Source organism: Plectropomus leopardus, chromosome 8 (assembly GCF_026936395.1).
Source record: "Plectropomus leopardus strain MGB_pleo_1.0 chromosome 8, ASM2693639v1, whole genome shotgun sequence".
Lineage (NCBI taxonomy): Eukaryota > Metazoa > Chordata > Actinopteri > Perciformes > Serranidae > Plectropomus > Plectropomus leopardus.
This window is the reverse complement of record NC_142183.1, coordinates 6,737,177-6,759,101: the sequence shown is the minus strand read 5'-3', so window position 1 is coordinate 6,759,101 and position 21,925 is coordinate 6,737,177. Positions and strand designations below refer to the sequence as shown.

At 40.2% G+C, this 21,925-nt stretch overlaps 1 protein-coding gene across 13 annotated transcripts in view; it reads right to left on the bottom strand.

The window, feature by feature from the left end:
* The window catches only part of LOC121948553 (LIM and calponin homology domains-containing protein 1-like), a 113,879-nt gene that overhangs the window by 15,875 nt on the left and 76,079 nt on the right, over positions 1 to 21,925 (bottom strand). For 8 of the 13 annotated variants that reach the window (XM_088080789.1, XM_088080791.1, XM_042493972.2 and 5 more), the window contains 7 exons: positions 14,493 to 14,751; positions 12,463 to 12,723; positions 9,854 to 10,237; positions 6,343 to 6,378; positions 4,203 to 4,329; positions 3,042 to 3,199; positions 1,975 to 2,458 (listed from right to left, as the gene is read on the bottom strand). In XM_088080789.1, the coding sequence (XP_087936915.1) occupies positions 1,975 to 2,458; positions 3,042 to 3,199; positions 4,203 to 4,329; positions 6,343 to 6,378; positions 9,854 to 10,237; positions 12,463 to 12,723; positions 14,493 to 14,751 (1,709 nt within the window). The remainder of the gene's footprint in view (positions 1 to 1,974; positions 2,459 to 3,041; positions 3,200 to 4,202; positions 4,330 to 6,342; positions 6,379 to 9,853; positions 10,238 to 12,462; positions 12,724 to 14,492; positions 14,752 to 21,925) is intronic. The other 5 variants (XM_042493973.2, XM_042493976.2, XM_088080792.1 and 2 more) reach the window with 5 other exon arrangements.

The following is a 21,925-nucleotide window of genomic DNA, read 5'->3' as shown; positions in this document are numbered from 1 at the left end:
CAGCTTATAACAAAAAAATCGAAATTGGTAAATAGCACTAAAGCTAAGAGGGAAAAAAAATATTTATAGTATATATATTAATAGTGCACATTAGTAAGTTGGCATCTGTATGAGACATGTTATTACCATTTTGTATACTTCTTTATGTTTTTCTTTGTTTTACATGTTTGAAATATCTATTTATCTATCTATCTATCTATCTATCTATAATTTTTTAAATCAGCTATTTTGCAGTCTCAACTTGAAAAACATGACTCAGGTGGATGAAAAAACTTTTATACTGTAGGTAAGAAGCATCTAAGGGAAACATTGCCTGAAATTCTGCTACAATCAGGCTGTTTCAGCACAAAATATTGTCAGCAGTAAACAAAATTAATTGATGACAAACAAAGAAATTAGAATAACCCCATTCCTACAAACCCAGTGCCCTCATTTGTGGTCATTACCAGCCTCTCACCTCTGTTCGTTATTAACTATTCATCTGGCTCACAACACCGCGCTGGCCTCTGTGACAAAGAGGCACTAATGTATGTGTGAGGAGCTCCTAGTGAGCGGTAACTTAAGACACAGCGGTGGAGTTGGGTGAATGCAGGCTCTCAGTGCGCCCCCCCCTCCTCCTCCACCTTCTCATCCCTCTCCTAGCAGCCTGTGTGGGCCCTCTTTGTCCGCTGGGAGCCCACTTCACATTGAGAGGGCCCTACTTGTCAACTTCTTAAGTCAATAGGAAACAGAGGGCTCCATTCAGCGCCGGGCTCCGCTCAGACTCCTGACAAGACATTCCAGAAAAAGCGCTGTGCTCCATTTGGTCTGGTAATAATCTGCCCCTCCCTCCCCGCCACACCGAAACACAAGATCTCATTTTGAATAATTCCCATTTGGAAATTTTTTCCAGAAGAAAAGGAAATGGATCCTGTTGAGAGCACTTTGAGCTAAATTGAAACATTACATGCTTCTGCGGGGAGGGGAGGTCCTGTGTGTTCCTAGAAACCGGCCGGCTCATCACCATGGCGGTTCTGTGGCATTCTGATGTAACGGCCAAAAGAGCTGGAGGGGAGTTCACCCACCAGCCTGTGAGGAGGGCGGCCAACGCCACATGTGAAGTGGTCAAGACCTCGACCGTGCCCACTGCAGGACTGTTGTGGTTAACCGAAGTCTCAATCAGGTCATGTGTGTATGAAGAAAACTATCATCATTATGTCTGGTAGTTAAACAGAGTGCTGCTCGCTGTGGGGTGTAGTCTAATGGGGAGATTTTACTGTGGAAACCAAACACATGAAAAGGCAGAAACCCACATTGCTACTGGAGGATGCTGCAAGTATACAAGGTTCACACACACTTTACCAGTACATTCTCAGGCCTTTTGCACAACTTTGAGGTAAATTTTCAAGACCATACCTTCTCTAAATTGACCGCTGATAATCCTTACTGGTTCTTTTTCATTATTTTATAAAATATATATTTAAAAAATGTGCATAACAGGATTAGAATTTAATATTTAAATATAACTAAGGGACTGTTTGTCATTTATGAGAGAAGGTTGTGGTGTCAAACCAGAGAGGCATGTCAACTAATTTTTAAAGCACTGGAGAGGGAACTATATTTTTTTGTTTTGGCTTCAGGCAGGGGCAAACAACTTTAAATGGCTTTAAAAAAAAATGTTTTTTTAAAAAAACATTTTGGGAAATTTTTATTTAAAACATGCCTTCCAAACCTACATGTTATTTTTTATTCAAAAATCACCAAAATTACACTATTTATTACAGCTGGAAACATTAAAATCTGAATTTGTTGTTGGATTTTCACATTTTCGACAGTCCTTTAACGCGTGTAATGTCCATTACTTTTCTAATACTTTTAGGGTATATTTACTTTTCCTTGACTTTTCCAGGTTTGTCATGACAGTGCCACCCCTGAGTATATTTACAGCAGCAATAATACATTCAGTTTCCTGACGTGCGTCTGAGTCAGTCTCACCTTGCTGGGCCACGGTTCAGACGCTGTGGGTCGGGACTGGAAGTAAGGCTTGGGCGTCAACAAAGGCACCGGTTTGGGCGACAGGTTTCTGGTAGATGGCGGCTCAGACGAGCGAGAGCGGATCTGAGGCCGCTGGTGTGAGGAGTCTTTGGGAAACTCCTCGATTCGTGCCTCCAGTGTAGACGTGAACTTTGGAGCCGGGGCGGACTGCTGGCGCAGATACCTCAGGGGCCCGTTGGGGTCGATGTCGAAGGGGTCTGGGGTGGTCGGGGAGGCGGACAGGGAGAGGGAGAGGGGGAAGGATGATGAGGGAAAGGAGGGATCAGCTGATATGCTGCGGTCCAGGAGCTTTGGCAGGTGCAGGCGCTCCAGGACCGCTTCACTGATGGAGAAACGCTGGGCGTAACGCTGGAGGATGATGGCCGCCTCCTCGGGGGTTCTGGCTCTTCTGTACGTTTCCCGCAACTCATCCTCACGACGCTCCCTGTTGAAGAGGGAAGGGGGTACGGAGGGAACAAAAAACAAAACAGCTGTGTAAAATGTGAAGCAAATGATTCGATCTTGTAACCACTCGGCTGTCAGTCTGATGACAACGACCCTCAGAGGAAACGGCCAATATAACAATAATATGTTTTTACGGTCTGTTGCATCTTGTGCTTTACAGTTTGTTTTCGTTTTTCAGTCTTTTAAAATGTCTTTTCTTTTTTTAAAAACAATTTCATTCCTGTGGAGCACTGTGTTTAATGTAGCAGCTCTCACAGAGCATGGACACAAACTTAACTTACTTACACTACACACAAATCATATTAGAACTTGATTTGATCACAGATTAAATCAATAGTCTAGTTCTTCTTCTTCACTATGAACTCAGCAGCTCATCTTCTTTCATTTTTTCCTCTGAGGGAGACCTACATATTAAAGGACTCCTGGAGGAGTTTCTGTCTCCTTTGTGCCCACTAACAGGAACGATAATGAAAATTAAGACCTACTTTTCCATGGTACTAGTATTATTTTGTACATTCAGCAGAATATAAATTAAACATCCTGTTTGTGTGTTTTTAACCTACTTATCCTCCACTATCTCTCTGTAGGTCTTGATGCTTCTCCTCCTCTGGGAGGTGCAGGTGTCTCCCGACATCAACCGCTCCATCATCTTCCTCTCCTCCTCCTTCTTGATCAGGTCCTGGGAGATACTCCTCCTGCGATTTTTCCACCGGGCCAGGTCCTGACACACAAACAGATCGAAAGTGTTTCCAAGTGAAACAAGGCGAGAGGCTTTGGCTCTGCGGCGTTATGAGACCTGAAGCTCTGCTGTGGCCCCAGAAAACTGATTTAAGTTGTTTAACTGGGGCACAGAAAAGATTACTGGAGTCTGAGCTTCGGCCTGCAGGGACTGAAGTCACTGCAGATAAACTTCAGACAAAAAGGAGACAAGAAATACAAACTGTGCAGATGATGAAATCCTAATGGGAGTTAAAAAAGTAATAACAATACAGGAACAACAATGACAAAAACTAGAATTACTGCCTTGCGGTTATTTGACTCCAACAGTCAGGCTGCAGTTTACGTTAATGTCCTTTCAGACTCATAGTATATGCAGTGAGGAATTTATTGAAAAGATATTACGTGTATTCTTTTGGTTAAATGGAGGTTTTCACAATATTTAAAGGTAAGATTCAACAGATATTTTTAACTAAGGGACTTAGTCCAGGGTGTACCCCGCCTTCCGCCCAATGACAGCTGGGATTGGCTCCAGCTCCAGCCCCCCCCCCGCCCCCCGCGACCCTTACGTGGACAAGCGGTTACAGAAAATGACTGACTGACTGACTATGATATCACAGTGAGGTCGACCTTTGACCTTTTGGATATAAAATCTTATTATTTCGTTTTTTTATTCTGTGAGACCATTTGTGTGAAATTTTGTCATAATTAGGGGACGATTCCTTGACTTGCAGCTGAAAACATGTTTTGCGAGGTCACAGCGACCTTTCACTTTTGCACACCAAATTCTAATCAGATCATCCCTGAATCCAGGTAAACGTCTGTGACAAATTTAAAGAAACCCCCTAAAGGCCGTCTTCAGATATCCCGAAAAAAAAACCCCGAAAACGTAATGCCTCCGGCCATGGCTGCAGCTGCCTAAAAGGCATAAAATAATCATCTTAATCAAAAAAACACAAGAGAAATAAAAATAGTAACACGAAACCAGACAAATCTGAGACACTCACGTCCTGCCAGTGATCGTCCTCTTCCTTCATCCTGTTATACTGGTTGTGCATCAGTTCATGACGCACCTGACTGTGAGGCTGCAAGATGGCCTCCTCCTCACCACGCATGTCGATCATACTCACACTCCTGAGGAGAGGAGGGAGAGAGAGAGAGACAGACGGAGAATATGGATCATGAAAAAGACATTGTGACATGTCATTTTCAAAATAGGACATGATTCCATAAATGTCCCTCAGTGTGTTGTACTTAAGTGCTGTCTGTTTCTGTTTCATAAAGTAATATTGGACACGGTAAAAACATGAGTTTTAAACCCTTCCCAATAATCAAAAATGGCTAAAAGGTGATATCCCCCCCAAATCTATGTTTATACAGTAGTATCAGAGAAAACACATCATCCAGAAAAATGATTTCGTACCATCATCATCAGGAAAAGAGGATAACCTGTAACCAGTGGATCAGTGCATATACAGAAATGCGTCTTTTAAAGACCACATGAATAAAATCCGTCCATTTTTAAACAAATCATCTTGCTGACCCTATAGCTAAAATCTTAGTTATACAGTATTCACAATAAAGAAGCAGTAAGTAATTTCCTGTTATTTTTTTCATAGGATATCATCATGTTTCATGTCATATTCCAACATTTGTTTCAACAGGAAATACATTACATTAAAGATGCCATCTCATGAAACCTCTGAAAACATCAGCTGAGGTGAAAGTACTTGCACTTGTTCAGTTTTTTAGTGACATTTTGACGTGCACGTTTGAGATGCCACCACCAGTACGGTCGTCATACAGTCAAAGACTTTGTGCAGACACTTTACACTGGTCTTTATAATATTTAAGTCAGTAATGTTAAAGCATTCATTTTTAGATTACAGACATGACAGTAAAGTGCAGCCTTTGTGTTAAGAGCATGCGGCTCATCACAGAATTAAAATGAGTAACATCATGTTTTTGATTAAAAAAAACAGTCCTGTTCATGGAAGTCATCCGTCTAATAACCGCTTTGTTTTAACACTCATACAACAAGACTGAAGAAACTTGAAGCAGGAGAGTGTTTTCAACCAAAGTGATGACTGGTGTGCTTTTTATGTCAAAAGTTTGGGTCAGTGAGACAGGTAAAGGTTCAGGTGTGATCTGTGGATTGTGCCAAACAAACACGTGTGTGGTGTGAGTCATCTTGTGGTTATAAATCCTCTCTCCTGCTTCAGGAAAAGCTGCACTTTTTACATTAGCTGTTAGCAGCAGACGACAGTACAGTGATGATTTGAGTTGTAAAGGATGGGATGTTGTGAGGGTGGATGAAACTGTTGTATTACATGAAACATGAAACATGCAACTTGCAGCTAAGCACTAAAATGTCAGAGCAGCAGAGTTTATTAAGTCTCCACGGCCGCCGCTGCAGGCAAAAATCTGAGAAGGACTGATTTTTGCCAGTCGAAAAGTCAAAAAAACATTTCGACAACTAGATTTATGAAAAACAAGTTTTTGTGATATTTCAGATCAAGTGTAATGGCCAGGGAAGTAGTTTGACACTGTTAAACACACTGTCAAAAATATCCACCTGACAAGCCACTTCACTTATTAATTTTCCATTTTAATTTAAATTATACAAGTAGGAAGAATCTGCTTAATTGGGATAATCTTTGCTTTTTATGCAAAAAAAAAAACTTCTCATAGATGGTTGTTCAAAATCACACAATCTAGTAACAGATGCAGTGATACATCAGCCCTGACTGACTGCTCAGACTCCCATTTCCACATCCAGAAATCTGCATGAATGAGCTGATCTCAAACAACTCAAAATTCACCAGAAAATTCTTTGTGTGGGAGCTACAGAGATGACAGGCTGATCAAACATAGATTAATGAACAAATATTTGCTCATTCGACCTCCAATCAAAGAAAACACCACTACTAAGAAACTCTACCGTCAGAACTTAAAGCTGTTGTCGATAGCTTTAGCAAAATTCTTTAAATTACTTCAATTGTTGGCAGATTTTCCCACTTGCATAAAGAAAAATCCAATTTGAACACTCAGTGAATGATTGAATGAGTTATTGAGCGGGCTTTGTTTTGAAGTGCAGAGCAGCGCTGAGCCAGACAGCCGAGTCTGAGTGGTAAATGGACAACTTACTGTGGGTCATCTGACACACTATGTGTGCGGCTGAATCTGCAGAAGGCAGAGAGCATGGAGAGAGAGCACAATCACAGATGAATACACTCATTCATGGGAGCATCAAAACACTGATGGAAATATTTGATCGTTAGATAGTACAACTGACAATGAGTTAATTACCGTAAAACTTCAAATAAAAGTTTAGTCCCGATAAAACGTCTCTTTGACTAACCCACTGTGGCGACACATTTTTACAAATAAAGGCCTGTCTCAATTAGAGGCCCGGTCTGGTTACCATGCAGTTTGTTTTTATAGAAGTTCTTTGAAAGTATAAAACCTGGTTGTTCCTGCCTGCTGGAGTTAATGTTAGTTAGCTGCTTAGGTCACTCATACAAATATGCAAATATGTTTAAATTTTTGTCAATATGGACATGCTATTTACGATATTAGCTTGGTAAGATTCTCACAATTCAAGGTACAAGGCAGATTCATTAGCCATTTTTTTAGACATAGTTTAAAAATATCCAATTTTAATTTTTCAAAAACTGAAATAATTCAGTTAATTTTATTGAAACCGTGAGCACTAAAGAAGGCAGTATTACCAGCATAGTTAACAAGAGAGACGCAAAAAAAAAAAAAATCCAGGGAAAAATGTCCACTGAACTATATTTATAACCATCATAATCATATATTATTTTTTTAAAAAACATTATTATTATATATTTTTTTTTCATTTCTTCCTTTGTATTTTTTTTTACTTACTTTATATCTTTTTTTGTATTTTTTTTTCAAAGACAGGTAAGCCAAGTAATTCTCTAGTAATTTTCACATGAACTTCTGGGTCATCAAAAAGTTGATTTGCCAGAAATTGAAAGGTTTAAATAAACAATTTGTAGCAACAGTTTTATGTGAAAGGAATTAAAAACCTGTCCCATGTAGACGCCTACTCCAAATAAAAGCCTGTTAAGCTCAGTGATTGAAGCAAATAATAGCCCGGGCTGTTCATTGAAGTTTTACGGTATGACAGATTCAACACAGAATGGTTCATTAATAATAAACAAGTGTGCCAGCAGGTTTAGTATCTATAGCATGTATCAGTCTGCTCCTGGATTTACTGATGATCCTCAAACCAAACACAAGGGGGCAGTCTTATCCATAACACAGCCAGAGCAGAACACAACACAAGTTTACTGCATCGCTGCAAACCAAAACACTGCCTGCAGACAACAGATGCATATGGCAGTGATCTAAGAACGCAGCCGACGCTGAACTATTACACAAAAAGCACATGCATCTTTTATTAGACAGCACATGAGCAACATCAAGGATGTGGCTCCCTTCCTGTCTGCGACCACCACTTGTAGGTTTGGCCTCAACCACAAAGGTCTTCACACAGCCTGTTTTTTATGGAGCCGCGTCTGTGACGCTGGAGGGGCGTGAGAGAAAGCGTGGCCTGTGGTTTGTCGCCACAAGAGACCGAGGAGGCTAAATTAAGAGAGACCTCGTCCTCGCTAAATCAGGACCAGATAGTTTTCTAAGATGGCTATTTGCCATATGGTTTGTGTCAGTAAAATGTCTTATTTGTCATGTTTTTTTGTAGGAAGATATCAGGAAGGAAGATGTGATACACTGTGGCTTACATTAACCCTCTGAAACCTGGATTGACATCAGTTCTCTTGTGCTGTGTTCAGACGCCTTTCACAAGCTATTTGACCCTTTAAAGAGTAAGCAGATTGGTTTGATTTCTTTCGAAAAAATGGGGATAAAAGGCAGTGACCAACTTGGCAAGACATGTCCTACAGATTGTAAGAAATTAGTAAAAGGTGACAAGAAAATGACCTAAATTGAAAAGGAGGGGAGAGTTTTTATGTCCAGAAAACTACATTATAAGAATTTTGTATTTTAAAAATACAATAAATTTTACAACATAAAAATCCATATACATATTGTTATATTTTCTTTTTAAGGTCATTTTCTTTTTTCACATTTTTACTCTTTTTTTGGCTAATTTGGGCTAATTGCCTTCTCATGTTTTTGTTTTTTAAGAAATCAAACCAATTTGCTCAGGATTCAAAGGGTTTAAGCCAATAATTTATTGGCATTCTTGTAACTGTTGATGTTTGACTGATTGATGATGATTGGACCAATTTATGCATTCAAAGAAAAGCTGAATAGTTTTGGTTTAAACCGGATCAGATTCAGTGTCCATTGTTATTATCCTCTAAAGGTGAGATTAAAAGTTGCCAACTTTGGGGCCTGTGTCCACATGGTGTTTTTCTTCAGCAGAAAACTGTTGGCAGAGCGCTGGGGAGAAAAAAAAGAAGATCCCAGTGCTTTTTTAATGATGCACTGTGCATGGGTTTTGTTTCTATGACAACGATGTCTCAACATTAACATTAGCTAATAAGCTAACGTGAAGCTATGTTAAAACAGGGCTGACTAGATGGTTAACAACAAGCTTACAACAGTACGCAGATAAAAGCACAACACCGTGTCCGCTGGTTTTTGTGCGTCCACAGATGGGCTTTTCTGTCTGTGACAGCAGGCGAGGTAAAGGAGCAGCAGTGACGTCACCGGCCCTTTTCTAAAAAAGTCTGATTTTTTCAACTAGAATCGCAGAGAGCAGCTGCACAAAAACAGATGAAGGGCTCTAAAAAAAGCTGCCTGTCGCAGCGACAGCATATGACCGCTCCTCATATTGAACGATTGAGAAAAGATGCAGGTGCTGAGAAAAAAATGCTATGTGGACACAGGTCAAGGTCAAGATCAAGGTCATGCGTAGTTAATCAAAAATCACATTCTCAAAGTGTTTTATTCTCCAAATTTCTTAAAGGTATACTACGCAGGATTGCTGGTCATTGTGTGTAAACACACTCGCCAGGGAAATTACCACTAAAAGCCAAACCCAGATTCACTCCTTTGGTGTTTCCCCTCGTTATATTTGCACTTTTTGGCGCCGTATCTCTTAGATGCCTGCTACTTACAACCTGGCAATCTGGTCAGGGCTTCATAAAATAGACAATCTGGACCTTTTTTACGAAGCCCTGACCTCACCTGAACACTGTGGGGATACAGAAAATAAGAAAATACAGGCAGAGGAAAGTGTCTCTGCAGAAATATACACTTCCACAAACGTCTAATGGTTCATAAGGGATGTTTGAGAGGGATTACTTCTGTTTGAGTTTATACACTGTATTTTTAGAAAATCCTGCATAGTATATCTTTAGCAGAGGCAAGCAAGGAAATGAGAAAAATACATATTTTTCAAAGTTTCCATGCATTCTGTTTACAATAACAACTGCTTTTTGAAAACAATATCAATTTGCATTCATGTAAAAAAAAAAGATCATGCAATCTTTTAGCAGTTAAGTCATCAGGATAGGAGCACTGCAGTCTGAGGTCCAAGTCACATGCTGAGATCGAGTATTCAACAGGATCACTGGAATAGCAGATCCCTTGATTTTAAAGTATATAGTTCAACGTGGTGGAAATTTCTAAAATGTAGTGTAGTTGCTGGACGGTGGCTCACGTTGCTGGAGGATTGCTGTCCAACCAAGAGCTCCCTCCTTGTGGGTCGTCACTTTCGCTCAGCGCCCTTCCCTTTCGTCGGCCTGTATCGGTTGTTGCTGTTGTTGCCGTGGCAGCGGGCACAGGAAGGAAGCGCGGGGGACTCGGGGTGGTGACGTGTTTGGGAGAGGGTCTGCCAGGCGTTTGGCGAGCCTGCTCTGCCTCTGCCACTAACTGGACGCCAGCAGCTCCCTTCCTCTCAGCTTCCTCCTCCTGCTCCGACACAGGTGGATGTTTCCCAGATGGGTTGACGGGGCTTGTTGCGACCATGTGAGTTGCCGCAGCATTGGCTGCTAGAGTCGTCTGATGGTGGAAGAGTTCCTCTGAGCACGAGCGAGCTGGGGTACTGCAGAGAGCAAAGCAAACTAAAACGTACTGCTGCCTGGTTATCATCCTATCAGACAGCATTCTTCTGGAGGAGCCTAAATGAAGGTTTTTGAAGACATAAATCTGAGAAAATAGCATAGCATGGTCACAAATTCCTTCAGAGGAGACTGGATGTGAAAACAAATTGAGAGTCGCCGAGCCAAAGCAAAATTCGCTGAACGCTCTGCTTTCTGTCATCCTGTGATGAACAGCTACTTTCTGAGAGGCTTATTATTGGACTATAAATTTCCAGGATGCATAGCAGGAGGAGAAAGGCTGTGAAAAGGCCAGGCTTTAGTCCCAGCCTGCTCAGGGTCAGGGAAGGAAGAAAGCCTCATTTCCTTACATCCTGAGGGCGGGTCGCGTGTTCATGTTCCCTGCAAGTGTGTGGACACATACAGTACATTTTTGTGCGTACCTGCAGGTGGTATATATGAGCTTGTAGCTGAAACTGTGTCTTCAGAATTTTACAGGAAAGGTCAAGCGATATTGAAAAAGATGTGTCAACACAACATTGATAGATGACTACAAACAACAAAATGCTGATGTTATCCAACTTTTTTTTTTTGCACAAATTCCAGCCTCAGTCGTCTCCTGGAAAAACGCAAGCTGTTACCAACTAAAGAAGCTGATATCAAAGCCTTTTTAAAACATCCTAGAAATCCCCCTTTTTCCTTGGAATGCAGATATACACAGTCAGATATCCTCGGAGCACTCTTTTCACTCCCTTGAAACGCTGACAATCCAATCAATGCCTTAACATCTCTGCCAGAAAATGCTGGAAACTGGGGGTGTGACTCTAATAACTCTCCAACAGCACTGTGAATGAAACGTCTGCTGGACCAGGAAATAACACCGGATAGGGCTGGATTGTGAAATAACAACACAAACGTACAAGGACGTTTTTCAAAACAGAAACACTGTAATCACGCATCACAGTGCACAACAGCACTGTGTCTTGACAGCTCATAATCCTCACCTTGTTACCTCACACAGAGGGTAAAATTCATGACCCCTGGCTGGCCTGCTGGGTAAAGACTCTGTATGACATGTAACTTGGCTTCACTGAGCACTGAACCTCTTGCTGACTCACTGTTTTGTTGCTCTGGATTAGAAAATGATTGGAAACGATGCTCCGGTAATGCCAGTGCCAAAGATGAAAAGATTCTGGATGAAAACACCAGCTGTAAAAATAAACAAAGCTCCACTAAAGTAAACGGTTCACGGTGAAATATGTAGATTACACCAGTTAACTAGGACTAGGGTTCGCACAGACAGGGGAGAGTCAAATTCAAGGACTTTCAGGTACTTTTTCAAGCACTCATTTTTGTTTTTAAGGATGAAATTGGTTTTCTCCACAACCATATATTGCAAGAAAATTGTGCAGATATGTAAATGGAACAAATATGCTACCGGGGTCAAAAATCTATTTATTATTAATTAACTGCTGCTTATTTACTGCCGAATTACAGCTCAAAACTCGAGCTAATGGCTCATGCTGCTCTGGTGTGAGTGTTTTACAGGCTAGCGAAACATTCACTCGGGTTTTTGTTGATTGGCGCTATACAGAAACAACAAACAATTGCAACAACGGTGTTCTTTGCTTTCTAGTTTGAAACAATTATCTAAAACATTTAAAAAAATAAAGTATAATTCTGTTCTCCTCTTTATTAGATTCAAGTACTTTTCCAGGGGCCAAGTTAAAATATGTCTGATTTTCAAAGTATTCAAGGACTCAAATTTCTGTATGTCGAATTCAAGTACTTCAAGCACCTCAAATGAACCCTTTGGGCCATCACTTTTGGATTGGCGTGCTGCTGCTGAGACTTCCAAGTGTAATTTAAAGTTTCAAAAATAAAATTCTTCTCTGGTGGTGCAGGCAGGAGTCAAAGTGGGCAAATTTGAACATGAAGCTGAAGTGACATCACTCGAGTCGATCAGACTTCAAGCAGCTCTCCTCTGGAGCTTTATACAACTTTTCTCCACAAAGGACTCTACAAGTCCTCTAAACAGACTCTGATGTGTAAAATTGGTGGCGTTCCCCAATTATCGTTTAAAAAATATCAACAAATAATTTCAGTTTCAATAAGACAATCTATTATGTTTCAGATTTGGATGATTTGGTGAAAATATGAATCAGAATCATGTCAATATCAATGAGATTGGGCTGCTGATTTAAGGAATTGATAAAATCAAGGTAAAAACCTTTGCTCAGACGTGACCATCAGGTGAGTTACGGCCTCCGCGGGGGACTCTGCATGAGGCCGAAAGAGGCTACAGGACAGAGGCTCACTGCTCCTCCTCGTGCCCACCGCGTGGATCTCAGTGTAAGGTGCGGAGACAGTCTGCTCCCCCTCCTCCTCGTTCTTTTTAGCCTGGTACTCCTTCTGAATCTGTATCTGGGGTTTGAGGGGCGGGGTGGGGGACTCTCCAGGTGGGACGTCTAAGCTAGGGGCCTCATTTAGACTGTTACATCACCCATTCACACACGGGAAAGGATGACGAAATGACATTGAAGCAAAATAAGTAACGATGACACGAGGATGACCGTGACATGATGATTATAGGACACAGAAAACAGGAATGCGGACAAATTAAAGTTCACACACAAGATATCAAAGGAAAGCAAGTGGGAAAACACCATGACGGATGAAAAAGAAGGACATGGAGGGAAAAAAACAACAGCAATGCAAATCAATTAATACATGCGTTTTGATGTGACACGATGGATGACGTTAACGACGCGGGGAATGAAAGACATAACAGCACACACTGGGCGACACAGGAACAACACACTTGCAGCTGCACACATGCTCCCACTTGCAGCACTTTCTGTTAATTTAAACACACTCAAATATGACAAATTAGACTGCAGATATTTATAAGTCAGTATCTTCGATCGCTTGCTGCTGCTACAGCTAAATAATGCTACATCCAAACTCTCTGATAATACTCTCACACACACCCCTCACACTGCACTTACTGACACTAACACGGATCAAAGCACATTACGGAGTCCACTAAGCCAGCAGAAATGTGAAACTTCTCCAGTGTCAATGAAATGCTTAACAGAATAAAAATTTTGATCCCAGTGCTCTCAGCATGCCAAACCAATAAATGCCAATAAAATCATCAGGCTTAAATCTGCCTCCTCTATGAAGCATACTCCACACTTTAGTTTCGTCAGAGTCAGAGCCAATAAAAACGCACATCTGGCCTTCATCAGCCACTCCCATGAGTACAGTACATGACGAAGAACGATAATCAACAGCTGAAACGTTGACCTGCAATCTGACATGAGTGACACATTATCATACGAAATTATTTAACAACACAATTAACCAAACAAATATGGTGGAGGGTATAAGATAATGAATAACAAATGTGTTTTTTTTAACATTTCCAATTATTCTGTCAATCCGATCAGTTTTATCAGCTCTGCAAAACTGTCACAACTTTCACACATATTGATTTCCTTTGTAGGAAGATTTATTCACGCTGAACTAAACTCACAAAACATGCAAAAAGGAGATCATAAAGTATTGCCCTCCTTGCTTTTCAAACTACGAGCAGAAATGTGTTCTCTGCCAGAAAATTCATAACAGCCTTTTATCTGCAGCAAATCAATTTCAAGCTAAAACAAGGTAATGGTTGTACAACCTGCCCCCAAATGATTAGTTTATTATGCAGTTATACTCCTCCTAAAAACCATCACCAGATGCATCCAGGATGTCAAATGGCTCAGCAAATTATTGTTCCAAATGGCTCAGCAAATTATTGTTCCAGCCTATCTTCAAATTCATTATCTCATACAGAAACTCAGCTGCAACAATAAACATAATAATGTAAAATGTTTAAGCATGTGCTGTTTAATGGATTCATAGTTGCTCTGCACAACCAATTAGTGTGTAAATTATTCTCATCGAAGATTTTATCATGTAAGTGGTTAAATCTTTCATTGTCTAACCACAGACTTTCAATGTCACGAAATAGCAGTATTGAGTTCAGCAGCACAAAACATTTCATTGGGTTCCTGAAGCTTTTTAATAATAATACTTTACTAAAACACCTGTTTGATTTAATCCCCAATTCTCAGATTAAACCTCAGCTTGTTGTTAAAAAATACACTTGCATTTAAATATCTAAACAACCTAAAATCAATGACATGCTTGCATTTTCTCTGTGGTATTTGACAGTGTTTCCACCCCTTTAATCTCCACAATGCTCAGACTCACCTGAAGGGTCTGTCTCCCCCTACAGGAGAGGTGGCAGTGCTCCAGCTCTTGCGTGCTCCTTCCTCTTTATCGTTCTTCTTCTTGCGCAGTGGCGTGGGCACGTATCCGCTCTGGTTGCTCTTGTTGGGTAGATACTGGTTAAATGGCATGGCGGTTCTTGGCTCGCTGACAGACGTTCGCCGTGCCAACATGTCGTCCTTGCGGACGTCTGGCATCTTTCTGTGGGGGGGACCGTCAGACTCCGAGTCACTGCCGCGGCCTGTTGAGAGGAGGAGACGAGGAATGAAGGGAGTGTATTTATTGTGTCAGGATTAGCACAGTGAAGTAAAGTGAAGTGAAGTGAAGTGAAGGATAAGCTAATTCCAATTAAAAGGAGACTTAACTTCTGCATGCTTTGTTATGATTACTGGAAAATAACAGAAGTCAGATGTGTCTTTTTTGTTAAAAGTCATGTTCAAAATAATTATAAATTCACATTGTAACAAAACACAATTAATTAAGAAGCAAATAACTTTGCAGTTCTCTACTCGCATTATTTGTCACATTTAAATGTTGTTGACCTATAATGACATTACACAGTGATCTTGTAGTTTTGCTGCATTTCTGATGAAGCTTACATACAACAGTGTGAGTGTCTGATATGTTTATTCAATATCCTGAATTACATGTCAAAAAGAAGAGAAAAAGAGAGGGAGAATAACTCAAAAATTAATTTAGCTAAAAAACAGGTGATTAAGAAGTCTAATTGTGGATCCCTGAATGAAAATATCATTAAATTTCCCCTCGAGCTGTTACATCATATAGGCTTTGAAAACACAAAGTGCAGTTCCAGTGTTATTATATGCAGTGCATTCCAGTGACTGAACATAAATCAACCTCAAGCAGGTTGACGGCCTGTTTTTATGAAACAAAGCAAGTAACATAAATCATCAGTAAACTTGTATTGTGCAGCTCTTGACTAAATTTTAGCCTACAGTTGAGAAGAACCCTCTCTGAATGCCACTGTGTCTGTCTGTATTGTATCTGAAACACGCTGTTAGCTCTTTATTGTCAGTGGCAACACCTGGCTTTGCAGAAGTGCATCGCTCAAGGACTTTCCCTGCTTGACGTCTTAAATTCCTCCGCAAGATGTTCATGTGTGATCCTCAGAGGACATTCACACAAGATAAATGAGGACAAATCCCATTGATGTACCATCAGCATACCAGTCAATCCATCTTCATTAGGTGTGTTTTTGGTCTAACCCATATTCAACAGGTAATGGATACCTGCCGCTTTGCTTTGTCCAAGGTCTCCACAAAATTCTTCTCAAAGATGTTCAGCACATGTGCTACTGGATTTCCCCTCCCTTCGGATGCATGCATCCTCAATTCCATGACCTCTGAATTTATGACTCAATGTATATATTTTCCAACCCGCAATTTTAACCAGATCAAAACTGTAAAATCTTCCCGTAGTTCTGAACTGACACATGTGGACGCGGCCGCAGCTCTCACTGGAAACAAACGCCACATTTTGAACTTGTGAAATCCTCCCGTTCTATCAATAGACTCCTTCATTTTTATGTGGTCTAAAAGATTGACAGATCAAGGTCCAACAGAGGCCTTGAGGTATCTCCACTTCCAACAATGAGTGCTTCAATTATGACTCTTCGCCCATCAATTGGAAACATGAGTGACTCTACCATCCTTAAGGAACAACATATGTCTTTACGGGCGATCTGCTCTCCCTGCACATCTGGTAACACTGAAGCTCGAGGAACGTTTTTCATGGGTCAGTGCCATGCTGTACCAGAGCTTCACAGAGACTCATTTACATCAATAATCATCAGCATGCAGTTATACTAAAGGAAACGTAAAAGCCGCGGAGTCCAGATCAATGTGCGTTACAGTAACTACAAAAGTGAGGACAGATTACAAATGAAGAGCAGTAGTGATAACCTCAACATTTCTAATAGTATTAAAGTGAAATAGATGATGACACTTTGCGGACAGTGTAGATGCCTTTTCCAATGTTTCCATTATATGACACAGATCTTTGTGGGCAGAATAACATCAAAACATTTGGAAAGAGATTTAATACTGATTATAAGCACATGGGAAAGTGATAGTAGGGTTTGGTTCTGATAGCCGATTTTATTTAGGATCTGGTTCAATGAAACACAGATTTGTTAAGCTCCAATACAAACAATATCTTATCAAAAAGTTAATCTGTCCTCACTCTTATTAGAATTATTATTAACCCTTAGGGACTGTTTGGCATTTTTTAATAGCTCTTTATTCTTCATTTTTTTGAGAATTTTGGCTCTGTTCACGCATGTGGCGTACATTTTGGCAAGATTGTGTGTTTTTGTTCAATCTTGATTGGGACATGGGCCAAAATGAAAAAGTCAAAGTACACACCAAATACACTTTTCAGAAAGATGGTGTCTGTCAACAAGGTAGTTCTCATCACCCTGTTTGTTCAAGTGATCGTTTTTATATGTTTTATTGAGTTCAATTCTGCAAAAAGGGGAGTTTCCACCATGATTGACAGATGCGACAGCCAATCTGTGTGCTCCTGTTCGATTGGGCTGCTCACGACTGGTCAAATGGGTATCGTTACTACACTACATAAACTCCAGCTCCGAATGACGTCACCAGTGCAAGACATTAGCCACCGTATGCAGAATATTTTAGCTTCACTTAAGTATACAGGGGGTTAGTGGGAATGCTTTGTCCATCTTCAGATATGATGTGAGAGCAGCGTGAAAATATTTTACAGATTGACAACCTGATTTAAAAAAAAAAAACTGTATGCTAGAAATCATGACAATATCTTATAAAAAAGAAACCCCAAAACCCTAAAACCTATCTCAATGACAGCCTAGCACCATCAGTAGCACTGGGTGATATCTTGCAAAAAAGGAGCAGCTTTACTACAGGAGCACAGACAGTCTCATTTATCAACACTGTATCCATATACCAAACTTGGCCCAAACAAAAGAGCTTCTGCAATATTGCATCTCTTCCACAGACTGAATTAAACTTTGTCCCCTGAATTACAGTCAGGGTGAAGTCACTTCACAGAGCTGAATAGTGAAACGGTTTTGTCTTTAAGGTCAGGGCAGGAAAAACCTGGCTGAGTCAAGTGTGTGTGTGCGTGTTAATAAATGGATGCTCTTGTTCTGCGTGCACTCAAAGCTCCCTGTGATTGGGTGATAACTGCATTGTTATCCTGTTCTCACTTCTCCAGTTTTTGCCTCCTGGCTCTGATCTAAACACTGATAGTATGAAACCTTCAGTGCCAGCAGGAGCTTACATTACGTCGATCTCGGCCCTGACTTCCTAACCTTCAATCGCCCTTTTGCATGACTCAACCACAAAGTGCGTCTGACAGTTATAAATTAAAAACCCTAAAGGAAATTCCAACTTCAGATCATGTTGTGATATACTGTCAATCTGTGGTGTTAAAAGCATTCCAGGAGTCACTTTGTGAAAATGTCATTAAGTTTTTTTAGTAAGCCCACGTCTCCAGCATGCCTCCTCATTTCCTTTAATCAGTTAACATCATGTAATTTTTCCAAACTGACAGATTGTGTTACTTTGGATCAGAAGTGGGCGTACGTGAATACTAGCAGCTTGACAATGTGACTAATCAGCTGTGGGTTACTCGTGTTGGTGGATAGATCGATGGTTGTAGAGTAAAAACTAGATGTTTGTGACAGCTTTGGATTCTGGTCTATTGAAGAAGAAAAACACACCTCGTCTCCCACTGCTGTGATTGATTTGACTTTTAAATGGCCCTTGTTTCGGATTTTTCTAACATAAAAATGATAGGTTTGCCACATTTTTTCTGTCCTAAAATTATATTTTAATTGTTTTATTATTTAGTATGTAGTAAATATTTAGGGTGAGATTCTTTTCCTCTTACTTCTGACAAGCAAACATCAACATCCAGAGAGGTTTTTAGTTAGTTTGACTGCTTCTGACAGCAGCTCGGGCTTCAGTGACGGCAGTTTCCTTCACACTTCCCTCAAAACCAAAACACAGTCAGACAGGATGCGTGGTCTCACTCTGTGTTTTCCCACGTACATTTCAGAGATGAAAACGTACATTAAGCTTTGTGACGACTGTTGTAACATTTTATAGGCTGCCATTAAAATTTAAAAGGGTCACATTCAAATAAAGTGGAGCAGTGAACAGCTTTCAATGACAGCATACGGTCGGCTTGGCATTTTAAAGGACTTAAATGCAGCCAACTCTATTTTTGATTTCAGCACAAAGCACAAAACAAATTGACAGCTGTTTTCAGTTCTTGACTTTAAAAACTTTGCATCATGTAAAATTGTTGCTACTGTGTTGGGTGCATTAAATTACATATGCCAACATCTGTTTATTTAAACAAAAACGTACTACAGACCTATAAACACAGCAACATAAAAAGATTACATACATGCAGTCAGATCTTTTTTGTTGTTTTTAGCATCTGTAATTATTTACTGTACTTTGAGTGTGTTAACACCCAGAGAGTCTACTGACTGAATCCTAAAGGAGGCCCAAACACCTAAAAACACTAGGGTTGGGGTTGGGCACGAAACATGGTACTTTTAAGGGTATTGACCAAATTACATCGGTACTATGGAGTGCAGACTAACTTTAAGTCAATCTGTGCCAAATTTTGGTACCTGAAAGTGCAACTGAGTGAGAACATTGGGTTCAGAAGTCAATAAACTGCCCTAGCAACTTTGCAACCTGCTTCCCGAGACTATGGGACACTTTGTGGCGGACTCAATGGAGCTCTGCAGAGCTGCTGGGTTCAGAACGGAGACAAAGTGCCCCAAAGCAGGGAAAGCTGGCCACAGAGCCACGTCAGCTTCCCAGTGATAGCTGTGGTTTAACTGGTCTGTTTTCCTATTCATTTCATTTCAGAACTGGCTTAATATCACTGCTGTTTGTGATTGTGTTTTTTTATTTACCTACTTTTGTCAGTTGTGTCTAAAAAGAGAGCGAGAGAGACAAACACACATACACACGCTATACACACACAAGTGGACAGTGACAGAGATGCTCTGTGTGGTTAGAAAAGAGCAGAGGAGTAGAGTTGCTCGTTGACTGCAGTTTGTTCAGAAATTACATTTATGATATTCATTCAGGCAATGAACTACTTGTATTAGGGAAAACTACTTTTTTGTAGGATGTGCTCTCTTTTATTTATATAATTTATTTATTCTGCCTGCCTGTTTGCACTATTGTATCTTGTATATTGTACATTTGTGCATTGTTTTATGTGTTTGTATGTATTTTTGCTGTGTCTGAGTGAAGCCAACGACAACCTTTCACTGAGATGGACAATAAAGTATCTCTATATCTCTATCTCTATATTCACCTACAAAAAGTAGGAATAGAAGAATAGAAAAACAGTACTGTTGGCCATCGGTACCAAAGTCGAGGTACCTGCACAGGGAGCGGTATCGCTTAAAGATGTGAACGGCTCCCAGGCCTCAGAGAAGGTGTGGATAACTAAGAAATACCACTGTCTGTCAATGTGGGCGCATGAAATAGTGGGCAAAAATGGAGAGTAAAAATCAATCTTGATTCACTTTCTTGAATCTAAAAACAAGTTTTAAGGAAAGCGCTAAATTTCTGCACAGCTCCTACCTGCCAAGATATTTTTACTTATGCATTCAAGTTGTGTACACAGAGGAGTTTGTTTACAAGAACTAGTTACAAGTTGTCATTATTAAAGATGATAAAGTGTCCTCGTTTAAAATTGTGTCCTCTGAAGCTTGAAGTTTCGTCGACGCTGACATATCAGTCAAGTGTCAGATCAAAAACCACTGAGAGCCTTCATCCACACAAACACAGCTCTCTGTCTCACCATATCAGGAGGATTCATCTCTCTCTCTGATGTGGTCACTCATCTCATTCTACACATCATGAGTGTTATCAAACAACCGCAGAGCAGGACAACAGGCCCAAACACTCGGCACAGAGCCACTTTTGTGTGGACATCAATGGCAGAGCTTGAAATCTTCACTGAAAGGTGTCAGAAACACAGACTGTGAGGCTGGACACCCATTAATTTGCATACAAGCTGTGCATAAATACAGATCATAAGCAACAGGCTTTTTTTCAGGAGAAAGGATAAAAAGAGGATAGGATAGTTTGCTTTTTAAACTATTATTATGTTAGAAAAAAAAGAGATGGATTAAATATTTTTTATTACAAATATTGGCTTTTAAATGTGTTGGTGTTTTTTATTCAGTTGAATTGAAGAAAGCAAAAAGAAAGTGTGTTTGGCTGTTTGATTATCAATATATCTGAACACAACTATTACATTTAAATTTTCCACATTTATCTGATGCTCTTAATTAGAGCTCTGAGTCTCAGATTTTAGCCATTTTGAGGGACACAGATCTGATGTGTCAACAAACTACTACATTCAAGTGCTTTTTTTGTCAGATCAAATCAAACCTTTATACCTGTAGCCATCTTACCGCTTTTATTTTATCAACTATATCAGTATTTTTCAGTTTTTCCATGAGGGCAAATATATCAAATATCTTCCGTTTTACGTCACATCTGTCATTAGATGTTTTTGTTGGTGTGTTATCATTACATAACTAAAATGTGGGTGAAACAAAAACAGTCGTGAAGGCGTTTGTTATTGTAGCTCGGCTGGGCCATTTTTGTCTGACACTGCAGACTGACATCCGATACAGCTGATACAGACAAAGCCAGATGTACATAAGCAGGTGTCAGAGGGAAATGGAGAAATGTGGTGTGCATGTAGCCTTTTCCCGTAATTAATGACATGATAACAAATCAATTTAATTTTATTCATAAAGCCCATTATCACAAATCACAATTTGCCTCAGAGTATTTTATAGCATAAAACATCCCTCTGTCCTCGGACCCGCACAGCGATTAAGGAAAAGCTCCCCCAAAAGAACCCTTTAATGGGGGAAAAAATTGATGGTAGATCCCTCAGGAAGAGCGACTGGGGAGGGACCCCTCCTAACAGACTAGAGTTTTAATATTTTTTAGTTTTAAACAGAACTGCCGACAGCAAAGTTGTTTTTTAGGGGGTTTTCTTAAGAACAATAAGTGCAGAGCAGTTTTTACCACAGTGTCACCAGAAGCACACAATACCTCATTTAGTGTACACTGTGTCTATATGCTAAATTTAACTATAACAGAATCAGCAGCTCCTGCGCTAAATCTCTTCCATTTCACAAGACATATAGCTGTTACTAAAATGAAACAATGGCCACAGTCTGGCTTCAAAACCGGCAGTGCACTGAGATCATTCACTTTATTATTTCAAATAGCCTTTGACTAACACTGGGCGTTGTCCTGTGAACACACAGGGAGGAGAACAACAAACCTCACTACAGTAGCACTAGCAGGACAATGCACCTCATTTATCTATATACTGTATCTGAACGCAAC